General features: G+C 42.0%; 1 protein-coding gene across 1 annotated transcript in view; it reads left to right on the plus strand.

The window, feature by feature from the left end:
- The first annotated feature begins 455 nt into the window (after positions 1–455).
- The window catches only part of tmpoa (thymopoietin a), a 34,520-nt gene continuing 12,879 nt past the window's right edge, over positions 456–22,096 (plus strand). Inside the window, exons 1-3 of the mRNA XM_075472011.1 lie at positions 456–1,052; positions 16,275–16,392; positions 19,939–20,088. Of these exons, the coding sequence (XP_075328126.1) occupies positions 798–1,052; positions 16,275–16,392; positions 19,939–20,088 (523 nt within the window). The 5' untranslated portion in view covers positions 456–797. The remainder of the gene's footprint in view (positions 1,053–16,274; positions 16,393–19,938; positions 20,089–22,096) is intronic.

Below are 22,096 nucleotides of genomic sequence, written 5' to 3' on the forward strand. Positions count from 1 at the left end.
AGTTAGTAGTTGAGCCTTTGGGGGAATTGATCTTACTGCCTGAAATATTTTTAATGAGCTTGACTCTACACATAGGGAGTGGGAGAGGGGCAACAAAATTTAGCACAGTCTCAGTGGGCAAAGTTAGTGTACAGAGCACTTGTACACATGATCAACGGAGCGAAACCTGGACATATTTGGATAATTTTAATTAACAGGGATATGTATTATGCAACAGTAAAATTGAATGTAGCATTGTGGGGTTTAATACAGGAATACTAACTTTGCCAGTTCAAAATGGAGCGAGACGATATAATGATTTTTAATTCAGTCACATTTAGCCGAACTTGGTGAAAAACAAGCAGGATCCCGTGTTTGAATATGTCGCAGGTTCTTCAATTTCAATAGACGCGACCAATGAGGAAGCGTCTTGTCATGACGTTCGACCAATCACAGCTGGTTTTCACTGGCAGCCACTTCCGGCTCGGGTCACTTCTCAACAGTAGCATCAAGCTGTCTGATAATACTTACTCCCAAAAACAGCAGCTCACCCGGTGCCAGTTTCATTTCTGCTTTCTTGGAAGAGGAGGAAGTGAGAATAACCAAAGCAAGTATAATTCGTTATCCTTTTCTTCTTTTTTTTTGTAGCATACGTTTCCCTCTTGAACAAAAAAAAACGTTGCTTTGGCGAATTAAATCCGGTGAGAGGCGCTGGTCAGCCGTCCCGCTCAGAATAAACCTCCCCTCCGTTTGTTCCATTCCCCCTCTCGTAGCTGGCTAGCTAACCCCGTCGAGCCACGGTAACTCTGTCCCTCCACATGCACGCCGACATGCCGGAGTACCTGGACGACCCGTCTGTGCTCACCAAGGATAAGCTGAAGAGCGAGCTGTTGGCTCACAACGTGGAACTGCCGAGCGGCAACCCGACCAAGGACGTGTACGTGCAGCTTTATCTGAAAAACCTGACCGCTCAGAACAAGAAACATGTCACGGCCACAACTCTGGACGCCTTCTCCAGCGACGAGGAGCTGCCGCCGCCCGTGGTCTCCAACAGAAGTCGCTCCTCCGGCAGGGTGAGTGTGCTTTGACTGTTTTGGTGTTGCGGCTGGAGCTGTTTTCATTGGCAAGAAGCCTCCAGAAGTTTGGGTAACTCTGTGAAATGCTGTAAAATATCAGACTGTTACGCTTGGCCACAAACTTCTGTGACTCCTTTCGGTGTAAAATGTGTTCTTGCTTCGGCACATACTCCCACTACAGAGGTCTCCACCCAAAAAGTCCTGGTGATGGTCTCGTTCCACCAGATGAGGGTATCCTTTGACTTATTACCCTTCATATTACCCTCGCGGACTTTTTGTTCAAACTTAATATTCTCTTTGTTCCCAACTGAACCACATTGCCGGACAAATTTTTTTTTTTTTGTCGTATCCAAACACACAAGAGGCTGTGAATGAGTGCGAGGACAAACATCCTCCCGAGTTTCCCGCTTACTTTCAGGTTGAACTCGTGCTGGGGGAGTGTCTCCACTGTTGTGTGGAACTGTACAACTGCAGCTGATTCCTCTGCAGAGCCTCACAGATTGGCATAAGTTTGACACCACTACCGGGGTGGGTCACTGCTCCAGACTTAATTGATTCTGTTTGCTTTAAAATCAACCCAGATACAGAAACTATTGAACCCACAGATCAAGATTCCGCTAAACGTTTTCGTGTGTGTATGAATGAAGGGTGTGGAGGAGTGTTCTTTTTTTCTCTTTTTTTTTTTCTTTTTTTCTCTGAGCATTCCTGTTCTTATTTTGATAGTAATATCCCCCCCACAGCCTCAAACTGTCTGCATTCCTGAACTACAGAGGGAGTCGTTGGAAGGTTTTCCTCTGCAGAGTGACTTCTGGAGAATGCCGACTTTCGAATACGAGCAGCCTTTCAGTCCTTTCAAACCTAGATGGTGAAGATTTTAAGCGTTCAAGGAAGCTGGAAGCAGTTAGCTTTGAGGAGTTGAAGGTCAATAAACTGACTCTAGAGTTGATAGAAGAAATGTTATATATTCGTAGTCATGTAAGTCAAGGATGGACGTGAGACATTAGCCGCATTCCCACTGTAAGAACCTTGGGTAGTTCCTATAACCTTTTCAGGAACGGGCCGTTTTTTCCCGCATTCGCACATACAGGAACTCGGGGCCATGGCCCTCAGTTCCTATAAACATTTTAGCTCCTTCTCCGAGGCTGGGTCTGTTCTGGGTTCTAGGAACACATCTGACGGAGGTGTTTGGTGGTCGGTAGCTACGCCCCTTGTCACGTTGTCACGGCTGAAATGTTTACTCATACGACACGGACACAGCCGGCGCGTGTTTAATAAGTTAAACTTACACGTTAGCCGCATTCGGACAGAGCAGTTCTAAGAACGCCGTTGTAAGAACGGTCCTCCTCGAATTTCGTTCTGATAACTGTCCTTCTCCAGCGGAACTGTTTCAGTCTGCATTCGCACATGAATCGGGACCAGATAGAGACTGATGGGACGCAACCGTCTGCGATAGTGACGTGTTACTTTAGCGCCACATTCAACAACAAAACAAAACAAAACAAAACCCGCGAAATGTAAGGAGAGTAGAAAAAACACCACCAAGAAGCTAATACGGAGAGCGGGGAGGCCACTGTGTTTATGATCTGCATGATGGTGATATTAATCATGGACGATCACATCAGGCGTCTAACATCGAGGCTGGAAAAGCTCACAGAGCGAGTCAGGAGACAAAGGATCGAGCGCAGGCGATACTTTTTCATTTCATGAAGGAAGAAAGGAGAGCAGAGCGCTGCAGACAAAGGAGACAACGTGTAAGTTTAACTTATTAAACACGCGCAGGTTGTGTCCGTGTCGTATGAGTAAATATTTCAGCCGTGACAACATGACATGGGGCGTAGCTACCGACCACCAACCACCTCCATCAGATGTGTTCCTATAGAACCCAGAACAGACCCGACCTCGGAGAAGGAGCCAAAATGGTTCCAGGAACTGAGGGAGATGGTCCCGAGTTCCTGTATGTCCGAATGCGGGAGAAAACGGCCCCGTGGATTAAAAGGTTATAGGAACTACCCAGGGTTCTTACAGTGGGAATGCGGCTTTTGTGGTGGTTTTTTTTTTTTTTTTTTTTTTTTTCTCTCCTTACTTTTCGCGTGTTTTGTTTCGTTGTTGAATGTGGCGCTAAAGTAACACGTCACTGTCACAGACAGTTGCGTCCCATCAGTCTCCATCAGGTCCCGACTCATGTGCGAATGCAGACTGAAACAGTTCCGCTGGGGAAGGACAGTTATCAGAACCAAATTCGAGGAGGACCGTTCTTAGAACTGCTCTGTTTGAATGCAGCTATTGTTGGTGTTTTTCTGTGACTGTGGGGAGGCCTGATGGATAGTTGCAGCTGTAGTAGTGATGAATGGGGGGGAAATGAGTGCCCGTGTTGAAGTGTATTTGAACTGGAACAGGTGTGCCGTAGGACGTTTCGGCTCTGGCTTCACGTTGGAAGGGGCTGACTGTAAAGCGTGGGCAAAAAAGAAGGTGGTGACTGAGTAATGACATGTCAGCTGTGTGCATTCACAGCGGGCTTGTAGCTGGGAACAACACCACGGTGTGCAGATGTTGCGGGAACGTTTACACTCGTGTCTCCACTGTGAACTCACCCGGCTGCGAATTGCTCAGGTACACGTCACGTGGCAGTGTGAAGCAGCTGCTCCCCCGGTGCACTGCAGCTCTTTGTGTGCTGCAAGGTGTGCACACAGAATGGTCAAGTTTTCAGAGTATAACTAAATGTCAACATGAGGGGAGGGACACAGTGTTTTTTTTTTCGGTTAGTATCACAGGCCAGACGGGTCTCACCAGTCTGCCAGGCCTCGGTCTGTGGGTGATGGTGGAGAGGGCTCGTAAAGGATCTTTGAATTTCTCAGTTGGAAAGTATGAGATATGACAGATAATGTTTAAGAGGAATTCCTGGGGGCGGAGCCGCCGGTCCTCATTGTGAGGCTCCACCCACATTTTTTCTCTCGTCTGACATCACTGTAACATTATGTTCTGTGTTTGTACTCCAGTGTGGAAAAAGTGGCCAAGTCAGAATTTTTATTATTTTTTTTTTTAAAGTTATTCATTGGAACTAAAGAAACCTCAAATTGATTAACTAGTGAAGCTAGGGCCAAAACCTCTGTAAAAACCCGCAGGTGTGTGCGCTCATCCTTCAAATTACTTTATTCATCATAAATGCAGAGGAGGTAGAAGATGCGATTATGCAAAGGTCTTCCCCAAAAGTTGTTACCGCTGTGTTTTACCTGAGAGATGTGGGGCTGTCGCAATAATACATTTCTAATTGGATGTGTGTGGAGGCCGGGTGCAGGGATTTTGAACCAGATTTCCCTATCTGAACATCAAGGAAGAGCAGCTATAACGCCCTGGCTGTCTGTCCTGCCCCTCCAGATACCGACTGTTCTTTCCTGTTCTTTCTTCTCAATTTGAAGCGCAATGGTTCAGAGTGGGAGGCTCTCACAGGGTTCCCGCGGGGTCTTAAAAAGTCTTAAAAGCATTGAATTTATGAATTTGGAAATAATACCTTAAAAAGACTTGAAAAAGTCTTGAATTTTGATATCTGGGTCTTAAAATTTGTGCAGTAACTTCTCCGTATCGCATTCTCCTCAAACGTTTCATTTGTCAACTAGGCTACTATTATTTTTGAAAAGTGGCGGAACCAATCATTGAGAACGCTACTGCTCCGCCCCGGGTCCGATCACATTGCTACAGCACTGACACAGACCACAGCAACAAGCCAAGCAGAAGCGTGAAAAATCAAGGCAAATCTCAGCAGAAAACAAGAAAGTTTAACTTACGCCGTTATGTTGTTTTTTAACATTTGTTTGTGTTTCCTTGCTTCCCATTTCTTGCTGGGATTATGGGGAAATGTAATGAAGTGTGGCGCGAGAAAGAGTAATTTTGTCACTGGTTAAAACCAGTGGACAATAATGTATACGAGGCTTTTTGCACAGTGTGCAAAAAGAGGATTCAGCTTGGTACCATGGGCTTGAAGGCTTTAGTCTCACGCCAAGTCCTCCAAGCAAATAAATAATATTGACGCGAAGGATCAAACTCCTTCCATCGCCGGGGTGTTTCAACCGGCCAAAGCTAGCCAGTTAGCTATTAATGTATCCGAGCTAGCAGATAACGTTAACCAGCCCCTCAAGTTACGACCGTCACCGCAACTAGAGTAGATCTGCGAACAGCTTTTGGGTCCACACCAACCATGAAAGCAGAGGTGTTGTGGACTCCTAACACAATGGCCAAACACCATTCATATAATGGAAACGAGGGTATTTCAGAGTTGTTTAAATGCATGTTCCCCGATTCCGACATCGCTGCCACAATTACTTGTGGTCCCGACAAAACGGCGTACATAGCCAAGTTTGGTTTAGCTGTGTATATTAAAGAGGAACTGGTGTCCAAGGTAAACAAATCACCGTCCGTTCTTATGTTGGATGAGAGCCTCAACGAAACGACACATTTTTTTTAGTTGATTTTCATTATTTATAGTTCTCTCTACTCCCCATATTCCCAGTATGGAATAAGTAGCTAGCTAACATAACAAATGTTAAAAAACAACTTAACTGTGTCAGGTTAACTTTTTTTGTGGTCTGCTGAAATTTTCTTTGATTTTTTTGTCACACCTCTGTTTGGCTTCTTGTCTGTGCTGTGATGTTGTGGCGTTTACTACTACTATGCTGCAATGTTTCATCAATGCTTTACACAGTCCACACTTTCATTTGTTTGAGAAGTAAATGAACAAATTAAAAAAAAAAAAGGTTTTCTTTGCCGATAGGTCTGTGAAATAGTTTTTTTTTTTTTTTTTTTTTTTTTATAAACGGTCTTAAAAAGACTTTAATTTGACTTGAAGGAACCTGTTTGATTCCGACTCTGAGGAGAGCTTGACTATCGTGGACCATTATTGGCAGTGGGGAGAATTTGAGGTTAGAACTGCAACAGTTCTGACACAGTGTGAAAGAATATTTGTTTTAGTTGCAGATGAAGGTTCACGATATTGTTATACTAAACGTCATTCATTTGAATCTACATTTACCTCAACTTTGAATGTACTTGAACTGTGCTACAGTCTTTTAGGAGAGATGTTTACATGTTAGAAGATCAAATGTTGCACTAGTCTTTCTCTCTGTTTGTCTAAATGACAGATTAAAAACGGCCTTTCCCAGAACAACCCTGTAGGAGGGTTCCACATCAGTAAGGGCTCTTGTACACCAAAATGCGGCAATCACAAAAACGTCCACAGCACACGCGACACAAACTTCAAAACACATGAAAGAGAGAAACGCTGCAATTTCAAAACGCATGCAAGAGAAACGCTGCAATTTCAAAACACATGAAAGAGAGAAACGCTGCAATTTCAAAACACATGAAAGAGAGAAACGCTGCAATTTCAAAACACATGAAAGAGAGAAACGCTGCAATTTCAAAACACATGAAAGAGAGAAACGCTGCAATTTCAAAACACATGAAAGAGAGAAACGCTGCAATTTCAAAACACATGAAAGAGAGAAACGCTGCAATTTCAAAACACATGAAAGAGAGAAACGCTGCAATTTCAAAACACATGAAAGAGAAACGCTGCAATTTCAAAACACATGAAAGAGAAACGCTGCAATTTCAAAACACATGAAAGAGAGAAACGCTGCAATTTCAAAACACATGAAAGAGAGAAACGCTGCAATTTCAAAACACATGAAAGAGAGAAACGCTGCAATTTCAAAACACATGAAAGAGAGAAACGCTGCAATTTCAAAACACATGAAAGAGAAACGCTGCAAACTCCAAAACACACGCAAGAGAGAAATGCGCTGCAAACCTCAAAACACACGCAAGAGAGAAATGCGCTGCAAACTTCAAAACACACGCAAGAGAGAAATGCGCTGCAAACTTCAAAACACACGCAAGAGAGAAATGCACTGCAAACTTCAAAACACACGCAAGAGAGAAAAACACAACGGAAGTTCGCCAGGCCACTAGGGGGTCCCGACCTGTGTGGATAGGCCCTATATCCGATAGGGGATCGACTGTGGTAGATCGACCATAGTAACGAAGGAGAAGAAAGTCAAAGGGTTGTCCTTTGTCTTTTTTTTTAAACACTTGACATAAAGGACAATGTACCTTTTGACTTTTTTTCTCCTTCGTAGCTCCTCCAATCTCCCAGTCGAGACCCCCTAGTTGTCTGGCGAACTTCCGTTGTGTTTTGAGTGAACTTGCAGCGTTTCTCTCTTGCATGTGTTTTGAAGTTTGCAGTGCGTTTCTCTCTTGCAGTCGTTTAGCCGTTTGCTCCAGGCGTTTTTTGTGATTGCTGCATTTTTCTCTTGCAGGGTTTTACTGTTTGATTTGTTTTGCCGTTTACACGTGTCGACCACCGTACTTTTCAGTGTATAATGCACCCCCGACTGTGTTAGACTCGTTGGCGGCATTTTTTTCAGCCGAGTCTGTAGTTGGAGGTTGTTTTTCCTGTGCGTTCAAGAGAAATTGAAGTGCAAGGGCCCTAAGAATGCAGCAGGAGCTCACTGCACATGTCCACTAAACCTTCTTAGACTTAATGCTGGAATCTATTTAGTTTCATGAAAAATTGCCACTGTGAATAAAAGTACCGGGTGTCTTCGGTGTTTCTGAAGTTTTACACTCACACTTATACACACACCCTGGAGTTCCCCTCAAATCTCTGAGAGATCTTTAACAGCAGTGCCACGTTGGAACACAAATATCGGCAGTATTCACTCCAGCGAAACGTACAGTTAAATGCAGTACTCTTATCAATGCAATAAGGGGCCTCTTCTGTTGTTAAAGAAAAAAAAAAACTCAAATTCTCACAGAGGAATTTTCTGCATCACACCTGTAAACCACCACCACACTCGCACACATTTCCAGCCGGGAGAGTTCAGCTCCAACACAAAGTCCCCCCTCTGTGACGTGTTTGTTTGTGTGAACAGATACATTTCACGGTTATTCTACAGTTCTACTGTACAGACATTACAACCAAATGTTCCAGACCTTTTCCTGAACATCTCTGGTGCTAATGTGTGAACACAGGTTGAGTCTGAATGGTACAATAGGGAGGTGTTGCACTACTACTTGGCTTCTAAACAGGACATTCTTTGCTTTAAAAAAAAAAAAAAAAAAAGGAACTGGAAAAAAATGTGTGTGTTTGTAAACGGTAAGAAAGTTAAGTGTGTGGTTGGCTGGCTTTTTGTAATGGTCTTTGGAACCCATTGCTCGCATTTCTGAGTGATTAAAGGCTGCAGGTGGACAGGCAGCTCAGAAATTCATTCCTGACATTTTTTAAATGGTTAGCTGAGGTTGGGAAGTCTTATCGTAAAGAACGTGAAATGGTCTGTTGTTTTCACGACTGACGCGTTTTTTTTTTTTTTTTTTTTTTATCATTTCGTAGTGAAGTTTAGAAAACAACAAGCGTGAAGAATGTGTGACAGCAGGTATGGAAACATTTGGTAGTAAACCTCGGCAGGGTAAACCAACCTGCTTACTCAGCCCAGCAGTGAGTTACAGCATGCAGCCACAGGTTCTGACACGTCCCACCACAGCGAGTACTAGTAAAGGAAAGTCCTGACAGTGTTTGTAGTAAAGTTTACTTCATATAACTATGCGCTCAGAGGTCAGTTGTGGCATTATGGGTGTGTCTACCGAGGAGGAAGCACATGGCTCCCACCCCCTCCTCTTCACTCTCCACCCCAGACTGCTGTGGTTATGAAATGTCCGGGCTGAGATCCAGAACAAACCCTCCTGAGGGCCCTCTGATGGCCAGATGCTGAGGAGGACGGTCTCTCCGTGTGCCTTCCGTTTGTTACACGCTCTGAGCCACAGCAGCACCTCGCCATCACCACTGAGCATTTTTCCCCGTTGCATTCCTCACATTTTTTCATTGGTTCGCTGCAGCTCTCGTGGTAAAAGAGTTTTGTTTAGCTGCTTTGGCCTCCTGCTCTGCTCAGTCAAACAGCAGAGGAACTCTCACTGTCCACTATGCAAAGACCCCACTGCTCAAATTAACAGCAGTCGGGGTAGAGGAAAAAGCCCAGATCCCATTTAATCCAGAGTTCCAATCCCCATCTCTACCTGAAACTTTTTTTTTTTTTTTTTTTTTTTTTTTCAGGTAGAGAGATGTTTTCAGGTTCTTCCCCCCTTTTGGATTAACCGGACTGCATTCTACATTAGCTTGATTTAATTTATTTATTTTTGATAGAGATAGTGGTCAGAAAGCCTTTCTTACTCATGTGCCGGCTCTCTGGACTGACTTGGTTCATTCGTGAGGATGCGCAGCAGTATGAAGGTGAAGGATCTTTGAATGTCCGGAGCTCGTGACCAATTTCTGATCCCCACTGTTTATCCTTGAGCTCCTTCACACTCGCAGGATGTCCCCTTTTTTTTTTTTTTTTTTTTTTTTGTCCCCCCCCCCCCTCCAGATACAGTTTAAATGTGTGAGCTCCCCTATCTGATAAGGTCCCAACTTTGCCTCTCGACCCATTTATTCTTTATTTGGTTACCTCGTTAAAGAGTCGCAGCATAACCTACTCGCCTCAAATGAAGTCTTTAGCTGCTTTTACTAAAAATAGTTCACAACACTGGAGCTGGTCCTTGGTGTGGGTGTAATGATGTGGCTCTGTGGTAACCCTGAACAGACAGCAGGTTTCCAGTTCATGCTGCCTGAACGGAAGTGCAGACGCAGGGACTGAAATCATTTTTTCTAAATTTTAGGGGAACCCCCTCCTATCTGCTTCACATAGGAGGGATTTATATACTGGAAATTATCCGATTTGAATGATTATGACCTCAGACATATAAGCTGTGCTGTTACCTTAAGCAGGACTTTGTTGTTCTCTTCCCACTTGAGGGCTTCTCACCACAACAGACTTTGTCAATGATGCAGCAGAATCTTGTCAGAATGGTCTAAGTTTACGCATCCAATAAACTCGGCTGTAAAATTATCAGCATTTTATTGTAAAACAGTGTTTGTTAGTTGAGACGGACGCTAATAAATTACCCGAGGCGCGGACTGTGCATTATGGTGACTTTTTGATATCAGCCCTGTATTTTTATTTTAATATTAAAAAAAAAAAAAAAAAAAAGAACTTTCTTTTTTTTTTTTTTTTTTGTTGGACAAATGACGTCTACATTTTTTATTTTTCATTATTATTATTATTATTATTTATTTATTTTTATGCCACCAGCTTGCTGGTATTTTCGTTGAAGCTGTGAACTAATATTCTGTCATTTTACATGAAATTAGAACCAAACAAAAAGGATTTTATCAGATAATATTTACTCATAATAGTAAATATTTATTAAAGGCTATTTATGCCTTGGTTTTAAGTTGTATTCTTACCTTGAAATAATGTTATTAGAAGAAACATTTATTTTTTTTTTTTTTGGTAGATTTTCTTTAAAAAAAAAAAAAAAACTCTTTAATGTGGCACTTAAAGGTAGGGTAGGAGATCCTGGATTTTGAGTCCAGCGAAGCTGCATTTTGAAAATACACAGGTAAAAAGTCCCAACCCTTTTCTTCACTTTTCCCCCCGAAGGCTCTAGAGTACATGAACGAGCACGAAGGTGCACGAGCGCTGTTCTGACAGCAAGCATCAATCGTTGCCGTATTTAGTTTATGCTAACTATACGTTTAATAATGCTAGGTGCTAGCCAAGCTGGCTCTAGTTTAGCTTCCTGCCAAGCTCCTGGGCACGCGTAATTCGTTCACGGAGCAGGGTATGCACACAGGGGGAAGGAGGGGGGGGGGGAGCAGATTGCAGTTTGATAGACGCATCAGAATCCAATCATCGTTAACGGTCCGTTCAGTATGATTGGATACTGTTTTTGCTAGATTGTACGTTCTAGAGGCCACTAAAACTTTTCGTATTTGTGTCAAAACTTTTAATTAATTGGTTGCAATGGGGGTGTGAAGAGTATTTCAAGCAATATGTAAAAAAATGTTCCAGAAAAAGATCCCCTACCCCGCCTTTAATGCAGAAATTGGTTTTGTTCCTCTGATGTGCAGCTCAGTCATGAAACCTGTTGCATTTTCTGAGGGGAAAAAAAACAATGTGCCATTTTTTTTTCCTTTTCAGAAAGTTATTATTGCACTTTAATATGGCAAAAACTCAGAACAAACGCAACTCTGGCTTTTTGTTTTGGGGCTCAGTGGAATCCAGTGGACCACCCTATGCCGTAAAATGATCTGATTCTATGAAGGTGTCAATTGATACCTGCCTCTGTGGTGTTTTGATCCAAGCATGCCAAAGACATTCCCTTAAGACCTTGTGAAGGTGTGCCTTGGAATTACTTGTCTTCATAAATGGTGTGTATTGTCAAAAACTACTCCGGCTAGCTAGGGCTGTCGCGGTAACCGCAAAAATGAAATATCGCGATGTGAAGAAGCCCTCCGCGCTTCATGATGGGCCACCGCCATCACCGCACGTCACCTGATCTCAGCACAACACACGTTGAGAAGGAGACGATGGCAGTTGCACTGATATCAAAACTAAAATGTTACTTCGCCCCTCTGGGAGCATTTTGGCTTTCAGCCAAATGAAAAGAGGAAACCAGACAATCTGTCAAATCTGCGGCAAAACGGTTCAAGTAAAACGAGGGAACAACTAATTTAAGGGCTCACCTAGCAAGTTACCATCCAGCTATTTGGGCGTGGTGTCCGCCGCCTCCTGCCACACAGTCGCAGAGCAGCTCATGTTGGGGCCGGCCGACAGCTTGGAGTCGGCGAAGCCTTTGCTCGAGTCGTCAAGTACAGCAGAGACAGTGACGGACATAAATGCCTAACAGGCGCCGTTACACGGTATCTGGTTGACCTGCTGAAGTCACGGGCAAGCACATCGGCAACCGTTCCGAAGAGCGCCAGAGCCGACCTGGAACCCATCGACCCTAATGAAAACCCCCTGGCACGGTGGCACAACAACCAGGAGAGATTTCCCCTTGCTCTTCACGGTCGCACGCAAGTACATGTGTATTTGCTCAACGAGCGCACCATCTGAGAGGGTTTTCAGTGTCGCTGGAAATGTTATCACCCCTCTCAGATCCTCTCTCAAACAGGTTGAGGTTAAGGACATGACCGAGCTATAAATCATCGTCCTTTTTGTGTGTGTGTGTGTGTGTGAATGAATGTGAAGTTGTAGTGCCTGGTACATCTCATTTTGTATACTTAATCTAAAAAAAAAAAAAAAAAAAAGGTTTTAAGTTCAAACAGTAGGAGAAACCACTAGCATCTGTGCCGTTCCCGCCCTTTGCTCTCCATTCAATCAAACGAAAAGCGTTATAAAATTGCCATGTCTTTTTTTTTTTTTTTTTTTTTTTTTTTTTTTTTTTTTTTTTTTCCCCCTTTGGTTGAGGAGGAGAGCAAAGGCTTCGTCGGCCCCAGGTCCAAAATGTTTAATTTTTGTCATTACCCCCTACTCGAACCAGGGTTTGTATCCCATTCCTGCTTATCTTTACCACTTCTATTTCTACCCCCTACCCTAACCAGGGTTTGTATCCCCACTCTGATATGAATGGTGTGCAGTTGGTGAGAGCTGGGGTAGCTTGTGGTTGTGGTTTTTAAAAATAAATAAGTAAATAAAAAGGTTGTTGTGGTGTGAGGAGCAGTGATGGCTGGCATTAGGGGGGGACTCTGGGATGCCAGTGATCACTGTCTAGCCTTCTGGAGGTTTCGTGGGCCCAACTAGACAAAACACCGAAAGGAGGTTCCCACCCCAATGACATGTTGGTCAGCTCTGCTCACTGAGCTAAATAGGGAGTATAGGGAATTATTCACTGAGTCTGGTCCATTTTTCTTTTTTTTTTTTTTTTTTTTTTTTTTCTTTAGCACAAATTTCTTGTGTTAACCTTAAGATTGAATAACCTTTTTTAAATGTGTAAGCGCCATGTTTCAGAGGAAACATTGCAATGAGTTTAGTAATTTAGTAATCAACAAACAAATTTGTTAGACATTGTTAGATATATTTAAAAAAGAAAAAAAAAAAAGATGGTGCAATAATATTGTGTACCACAATACCGTCCTGACTCACCGCAGGGGGAATTCCTCAACTGCGACAGCCCTATGGCTATCTAAAAAGAGCTTTTCTCTTTCACCTATTAGCCTAGAGTTTATTAGGGGTGGGTATTGGCAAAGAAGTCACGATTCGATTCGAATCACGATTCACATGCTGCGATGCGATACTATCACGATGCATCACGATACTTGAATTATTGCGATGCATCACGATGCATTGCGAAATTTCACTGAACATAATTAAAAAAAATAATACAGCCATTACCAGTGGCTGACTAGCTGTGTATGATCTGGATAGTGTCTTCAATTGATACATAACTCAAATATAATCAATTCATAACTGTATTTATTGAAACAACTTTCGGAGGTATTGCCATTAAAACAAATATTACTGGACACACTCATCACAAAAAGTGCATTGGATTTATAAAACTATTAAAAAAATATATATAAAAATATTGCAAACATCCCTTGCAGCGAAATGCATCAATTGCATGTGTCCTATCATTAAAGGCATAAAACTAAATTTTTTTTTTTTTTTTTTTTTTTTTTTTTTTTAAATAATCGATACTTGGCGTCAAGAATCGATGCAGTAGATTGCGAAAATTAGAATTGCGAAAATTAGAATCGCGATGCATCGTCATGACGATTATTTTTCACACCCCTAGAGTTTATAGCCCCACCTGCATCTTGTTGCCTTCGTACCCACAGCACAGCTGAGCTTGCGTTGCACAAAATACCTGCATGCCAGGCACCCTAGACTTAGCCTGGCGACGCCATCCTATGTACTTCCGCCCAAAGATTTTGGCTCCGCACATAGTCTGGCCAAATCCCCCTACCTCGGTTCGCTCAGTGTTTTGCCAATCAGCAAACAGTTGTGAGTGGTGACGCAGAACTCACGCGCGGAGTCCATTGTAGTCCATGTAATTGTAGTTCAACCGCAGCGGAAATAAACATGGCGACAGAAGAACGCTAGAAGCTATCCATGAAGTTGTCTCAACTCTGGAGAGCATTACACAATTAAAACGAGAGCAAGAGGAATGCCTCGTCAATTTTGTTAGTGGCAAGGATGTCGTAGCTCTCCTTCCAACTGGCTTTGGGAAAAGTTTGATTTATCAAATGGTACCGGTATAATGAAAGCGGATGTGGGAAGCGTGATTCGCGAGCATGAACCTCGGCGCATAACCAACGTCATTTCTAAACATTATGATTGGTTAAGGGAACTCCGTTACTCCAATGAATTTAAGTTGCTGGGTAAAGTCCCGCCCTCCATGGAAACGGATTCCTCTTGGGTTTTCCCAGACTGTTTGACAGAGTCAACAGTCGGCTTTCGCCCAGGCACCCTAGACTATGGTGCAGATGGTGAGAAGTAAACTAATTGTATGAGACAAATCAGACTTGTCTGTACAAGGGGCCGTACAGTCGAGCAGGATTCGTGGCTCAGCAAGGTAACTCTGCTCTGGGTTTTCATTATCTCAGAGCTGTTTAATTTCATACAAGATGTATCAGCATTAGGGCTGAGCAATTTTATCGATACTGCGATCTATATCGATTTTTATTTATTTTTTTCAATTTCATTTTTAGTTTTTTTTTAAAGCAAACTTTATTGAAAAGTCTGACGTTGCAATTAGTGAAAACACAAAATATTAAGGTAATACAATGCCAGGGGGTCACATTATACAAAACCGTGATAAATTGGTTCATAAAAATGTTGTATAAAGTGCACAGCTCTCACGTTTGTGATATGTTCGTTGGTTTCTGTTTGTCTGGCGGTGTTGTCCTTCCGGTTCAAAGGTTGGACCACCAGTCCAATCAGCAACGATTCATGTCAAATCACACTGTCCCTTTTTTTTTTTTTTTTTTTTTTGTGTATCGTGAGATTAGTGTATCGCTACAGCCCTAATCAGCATGGCAACTCATGGCAACTGCTCGAGATTAGATTAGATTAGGTTTGGTTTCGAGATGAGAGATCAACACGTGTAAAAGCACACGCTCCCGACCCATCACAACTTAATTTGGTGCAAAGAGCATTAAGGACAAACAAAACAGATTGCATCTGCATTGCGTTCATTTAATAAAGTACACAATCGCATAAAGATCTGAACTCCCCATGCTATAATGATGTGGCAGTGATACTGATCAGCTTTTTAATTTGCACATTACGCTGTCGGCATTCGTGTTTCCACTTTTGTCTGCTTTCCTTCCTGTTTTGGCTGCAGCAGCTGTGTAGTTTCACAGTCTGCCAGTATTATAGATGGCTTGTACTGCGCGTACAAAACGTGTTTTTAAAACTTTGATTTTCTCGTTGCGCTTACTGCGAGGCAGATTCTTTTTTTGGCTGTGAGCCAAGGTGTCGTTTCAGCCTGCTGGCTTCAAACGCACTGTAATTTCCTGTGGGCTGGTGTGTGAGGGGCAGCTTCAGTTCTGCATGCTGTTTGCTATCATGAAACGCCTGGAGCAACTGCTCAGAGAGCCATCTCTGTCCCTCTGCTGTTTTGTTTGATTCTTTTATTTTTTTATTTATTTAAATTTAAAATCTCTTCTTGTCAACATGTGTGTGCATGTGCATCTGTACACATTATTGATCCTTCCACAAATTTAGTTTAGATATTATAGATGGGGCATTGTCATTTCTTTATCTAAAATGTTGAAATCCCACGTATGCTTGTTTCATGCACTTGTGTTCGCTGACTACAGCATGTTTATTATATTTTTTGGGATAATTATTCCTTTTATTTTGTGATGGCTTTAAATTGTCTAAGTATTACAAAGATTTCATAGTTTCTAGTTTAAATGTGATGCACCAACTGACTACATGACTGTTTTTTAATGATTGATTATTAACAAAGCACTAAAAAATGACAAACTATTGGACATAAACTGTCCCATCGTGACACATCCAGGTCAGAGCTGCCTTCATGACACTGAAAATCTGACCTTACGAAACCACTAAATCTGTCTTTGTGGTGCAGCCCTTTGATAAATGGGATTCTGTTGGACTGAGTGTCAGTTTGTGTGAACAAAGGAACTTTTGTGTTGACCTGTTTTGATTTGAAGTATTTGGGTAATAAGAGAGTTAACTGCACCAGGTCTGCTACAGACACGTGTTGGGGAACACGTCAGGTCAACTGCCACCCCAGCTGTTTTGATGCCACTCCGGGCTGAATAGAAATAAATCCATGACTTTAATGAGGTTTTGACTGGCTGCTGTTGTGCCACAGAAAGCCACCCGGAAAACAGACAAGGTCCAGCCGGACGAGCTCGACGTGACGGCACTCTCAGACGAGGGCCTGAGGGACGAGCTGATGAAGCACGGAGTGGATGCGGGCCCCATCGTAGGTGAGTGCTCCTCAGCATATGTATACATGACTGCGATGATCACACGTGGAAGAGTGTTTTGTGTTGGCGATGCACTGTCCACACGGGATGTGGCTGACATGTTTGACCCATTTTTCAATTAGCCCTCCATCAGTTTCTTTCTTTGTTGTTTGGGAACTAAACGTTTAGGCTGTCATGTGCCAGATTCAAGTTTGACGTGTTAATGGGGAAAAAAATCAAACTAGGAAAAGTTAGTTTTTTTTTAGTTGGTTTGTATTACAGCTTCCAGAGAAGTCTCCACAGCTTCTATTCACAATGTTTCCTCATACCAACAGTCTAAAAATGTCACCACAGACATGCAGGCAACAATATGATGCGGCTTACCTCTAATCTATGGATTATGTTTTTTTATTTTATGGTTTTATTTTTTTGACTAACAGTAGGCTGCTTCTTGATGAGCCGAACCGTAGATGGAATGTAGAGGAGCCACAACAGTGGAAACGTATTAATTATTTTAAAGCTCTAGTGGCCTTTATATAAAATCTGCTAGACAGGAAATTGGATGCAGAGAGAGGGGGTGAAATGCAGCAAGGGGCCCGAGCCGGGACTCAAACTCAAGCTGGCAGCTTCGAGGACCCTTAAGCTTTTGTCCATGAGGCACCTGCTCTACCTGTTGAACTACTGGGCACCCCTATGAGTAATTAATAAGTGTTTGCTTGAGCCGTCTTACTGGATGAAACGTATAACAAGCAGCATGCAGAAGCATTTCGTACACTGTTGGATAGTTTTACATGTGATCAGAGTCGTTGCCATGTCAGGATTCGGCTAATATTTTTGTCGTTTTTTTGAGGGGGTAAAATCGAATCCTCTGGGTTTGTTTGTTTTTTTTCCATAAAATGATCAATATGAAATGGGTTGCGCATGTGTTAGCAACTCAACATTCAAAAGTATACAGATGTTGAAGCAGCCCTTTTGACTTTGGGCAGTTTATCCAGTGTTTCCCGCAGGAAATTGCTTAGTCAAGGTGGTGAGTCGTCGGCCGGGACCAGGGGTTTTGCGCGGATAGCGTTCCGTCGGGTGGCGGGGGGGGGGGGCCTAGGTACTTGGACTGGGACGGGGGCTGTTAGAGCAATAACGAAGCTTTTTAAGAGCTGTAACACTTTTTTTATTTACATTATTAACTATTTACATTAACAACCAGTAGGTGTTGCAATTCAATGTTATCAATGCTGTCTTTTAAAGGATAAGACCGGTTTTTTGACATTGGGCCCTTGATTTCACATTATAACATGATGTTCTACTCACCCCTGCTTGTTGTTGAACATTTGGAGCTGTTCCGAAGATATTCGCGAGGCGTCTGGCTGCTCTCTTGAGATATTCGGCCATGAAACGGTTTCCTATGGGCAACGTTATACAGGCACAAACTATGCTGTTTATAATTTATTAATTACTCTACACTAGCACTGATAACGTGGAGGTGCGTCGCTTACTTAAAAAAAATCCGGGTTACTAATTTTGAATTTTAGCCGAATGAATAAATAGGCAGCAGGTCTGTGGGCTGTCTGTGGCAGTAGCACGACGATGACGTCAGTAACACCCACTTTACGACAAAAAAAATGACAGTAACCCGGATTTTTTTAAGTAAGCGACGCACCTCCATGTTATCAGTGCTAGTGTACAGTAATTAATAAATTATAAACAGCATAGTTTGTGCCTGTATAAGCTTGCCCATAGGAAACCGTTTCATGGCCGAATATCTCAAGAGAGCAGCCAGACGCCTCGCGAATATCTTCGGAACAGCTCCAAATGACCAACAACAAGCAGGGGTGAGTAGAACATCATGTTATAATGTGAAATCAAGGGCCCAATGTCAAAAAACCGGTCTTATCCTTTAATGTCTGAGCCTGGCAAAGCATTATTACTTCGGTTTAATAAAAAATACATTTATTTATTTTTTGGGAACGTTGGCAAGGCGGCAGTGCGAGTTTGCTAAGGCGGCCGCCTTGACTATAATGCGCTGCGGGAAACACTGTTATCGCATTCTTCTTTCGGGTGCTGTCCAGTCCTGTCGGATTGGATGGGAGCATCTATGAACTGCCATCTGCAGAGAAATCCATCTTAAGTGTGGGCTTTGGCTTGGGCCACTTAGAGGAAGCCAGACTTGTCCTGAAGCTGCATTGCATCGTCTCAGCTGTGTGCTAGGTTACGATTGATTGGAACCAGCTGATTATTAGTACTATTTTTTTTCTTTATGTTTACGTGGACAGTGTTCTTGGGCAAGATATTGAACCCCATGTTGCCTACTGATGAGTCCATTGGTGTGTGATGGAGGAAAAAAGCCTTGTGTTGCCAGTAAAATTTAATAGATTGAGACATAGTGTGTGTGAATAGGTGAATGATGCTTGTACTGTAAAACCACTTTGATTTGTCAACTAGAAAAGTGCTATATAAATTAGGGGTGGGCGAAAAAAAACGATTCATGTATTATATCGAATCGCAATTATCAAGAATCGTGATACAATCGAATCATGACCAAAGCATATCGTCCCCTAATATAAATACAGCTCATATACCACAACCTAAGGGAACTCATTTAATGTCTTTCAAAAGTAAAAATACTGCACTTTGTTTATATATTAATTGATTGATAGATTTTTTTTATTTTTTTTTTTGAACATGTATAAAAAAGGAAATGTATGTAACTATTTGTACATAAAAAAGAGAGAAATTAAAAAAAAAGAAAAAATTCAATCACATAAAGTGCTAATACATAACAAAACACCACACATTGTTCGAAAAAGGAATGGGAAGAAGTACAATACTTTTTTAGTTTTCCGCTCCTTTTTAACTACTCTACAGTTTTTAAATCCTAACTACAATACACCTATATAAATATATGCCATATATACACTTCCTAAATATCTAAATAAATATATACTACACACATATCCTTGTAAATCTAAATGTAAATAAATATATATATATATATATATATATATATATATATAACTAACTATCCCAATAATTAATATATACCATATACTAATTAAATTACAATATAACAATTAACCCTATTCTATTCATATATTTATCCCTCATCGTCCTCCGTTAACATACTTCCTCTTCCATGTACAGTACAGACCAAAAGTTTGGACACACCTTCTCATTCAAAGAGTTTTCATGACTATGAAGATTGTAGATTCACACTGAAGGCATCAAAACTATGAATTAACACATGTGGAATTATACACTTAACAAAAAAGTGTGAAACAACTGAAAATATGTCCTATATTATAGGTTCTTCAAAGTAGCCACCTTTTGCTTTGATTACTGCTTCGCACACTCTTGGCATTCTCTTGATGAGCTTCAAGAGGCCCTGCAGCCTTTTTTTTTTTTTTTTTTTTTTTTTTTTTTTTTTTTTTTTTTACGTGAATAAACCGCCCAAGCTTGTAAAAACCTAAATGATCTTTAGCTCTTTACCCATACCATGTCGCAATCTCATTGCTATTCACACGCAGTGTGGTTGTGCATGTTAAATTAAATGTCTCCCACCGCTGCTCCTCCCAGCCTCCACCCGTATGCTGTATGAGAAGAAGCTGCAGAAGCTGCTGGATGATGGTGATGCACAGCTGCCTGTGCCACAGCTGCCTCCTACAGACATCCAAGTTAACCACAACGGCAACTCTGAATCTGACGTCTACAGCGACAAGGAAGACGGTAAGAACATTCTTACAGATTTGGGTCCTTAGCATTTTTAAAGAAAACTTTTTTTGTTTTCTTTTTTTTCTTCTTTTTTTTTTCAAACTAATGAGTAAATTATGAGGATCGGGTCTGGGATCAGCAGGCAAACCTCTACATCTTCCACGTGAAACAGTCACACGCTTTAAGAGGTAAATGTATTGAAAAGAAAGGAGGGCTGTGTATTTCACGTACAGCTGTCGTTGTGGCCCAACATTTGTAGGATAACGAGTCTGCTGACTCAACCACAAACTCTTATTAAGGCACTCCAGAAGGTCAACTGAACTGCAGCAGGTCTGTTTGTAGCATTTTAAAGGGCTGTTTTGTGGAACGGGTACCTTTTTTTTTCATATATTAGATTGCCCGAAGTCACCAGCAGGTGTAAAACTCCCACTTTCATTTCAAATATACGTGACTCAGGTTGGATGCAAGGTTGGCTTGCATCCAACCTGCTTGACCGATGAAGCCAGCTAAATTTGGAAATGTTCTGGTGTCAGCTGTACCGAGGAGCCTGGATCTTACATCCACCACCAACCTCAGGATATAGAAGAGCTCAGTGGATAAACTGTATTTGAGGGCAGTGTGGTAGCAAGAGTTAGACTGAAGACTGAACCAGTGTCCATCGGACTGTTCAATTCTGGTCTGAAGAAACTGAGCCTCAAAGAGGGATCAATTCCAACTCTTAAGTGCCCGAACGTCAGATAGGGAAATGTAAATATCTGAGAAATAATTCATTAGGCTTTATTATTTTTCGTTCAGCAGTAGCTAACACTAAAGGCCTCGGTATGCTTCTCCGTCGCTATCCGACTCCGCGGTCACTAAACCTTTCGAAGTTCTCCGTCGGGATGTCGGATACGCAAGGCAATTCACCTCCCGATCAGTAGGCGTCGCTACGTTAGACGACCCAATCTCGCGACGTCTATCGTGAAAGTCGTTGATTGATTGTTTACCTTCCGGCTCCGTTCCACTCCTCACAGTGAACGATGGCGACCGAGAGAGAAAGACTGTTGTTGGAGTTGGAGCTTGTTGAAATTGAAATGCAAATAATTTTGACCAAATGTTGACCGGCCACACAGTAAACTCTTTCAAAAATGGCGGTGTTGTTGTGAGAGGAAGGAGCTAAAGACAACCCCGCAATTTTGTGTTTTCAACACAACACCGGTTGTCTCCTGAGTAGCTGCTGACCTGACCAGAAGGACGGGGTGTGGGCAGAGAGACTGTAAACAGGGAGGTGTGAAGGCAGGGCCGAGTGGAGTGAGGGAGGCCACTGCGCTTAAACCACCTGATGCTTTCAACAGAGCCTTTCTCATCCATCTCAATAAGACTTTGTCAAATCATTAAAAAAGGACAAATAATAATAGGTCACCTTTTTAAAGCATGGTAGCAACTAATCAGTCTGACTGAGTTGCCAGTAAGCTTCAGAACATCCAACCATGTTGCTGAGGAGCTGTCAAGTGACTGTGACCGTATGTGTGCAGCTCTTTTTGGAGGTCGACTAAATTAATAGAATTTAAATGCAACAATGGTGGAATATCTATTCTACCATTACCGATACATGTTTCCGTTATGTACAGACAGTTTTGTCTACATAAATACCAGCTTTTTTTTTTTAATTACTATTAATATTTTTTTGCTGGTAAAATTCTACTTTGTGACATTTCTTTCTTTAAAATGCAATAGAAGAGCCAATTTGTCACTTTTCCCTCCGTGGTATTGACTATTAAGTATTTTCCAGAGTATCTGTATTGAGTTAGAAATTCTGGAATGTGACAGCCCTACCTTGAAAATAAGTAGTGCTGGGCAAGGACAAAACAAAATTTCTAATCTAATTAATCACATGATTTCCCTGATTAATCACGATTAATCGCATTTGTACGCAAAATCCAAAAATTAATTCAAAAGTAGTGTTTAGCTTTTAGCATTTAGTTTTATTTTAAATGTGCTGCCATATGAATGAAAGTGCCATAACATTTGTTGTGCAAACACA

The sequence above is a fragment of the Odontesthes bonariensis genome, chromosome 8 (assembly GCF_027942865.1).
Source record: "Odontesthes bonariensis isolate fOdoBon6 chromosome 8, fOdoBon6.hap1, whole genome shotgun sequence".
NCBI classification, from domain to species: Eukaryota; Metazoa; Chordata; class Actinopteri; order Atheriniformes; family Atherinopsidae; genus Odontesthes; species Odontesthes bonariensis.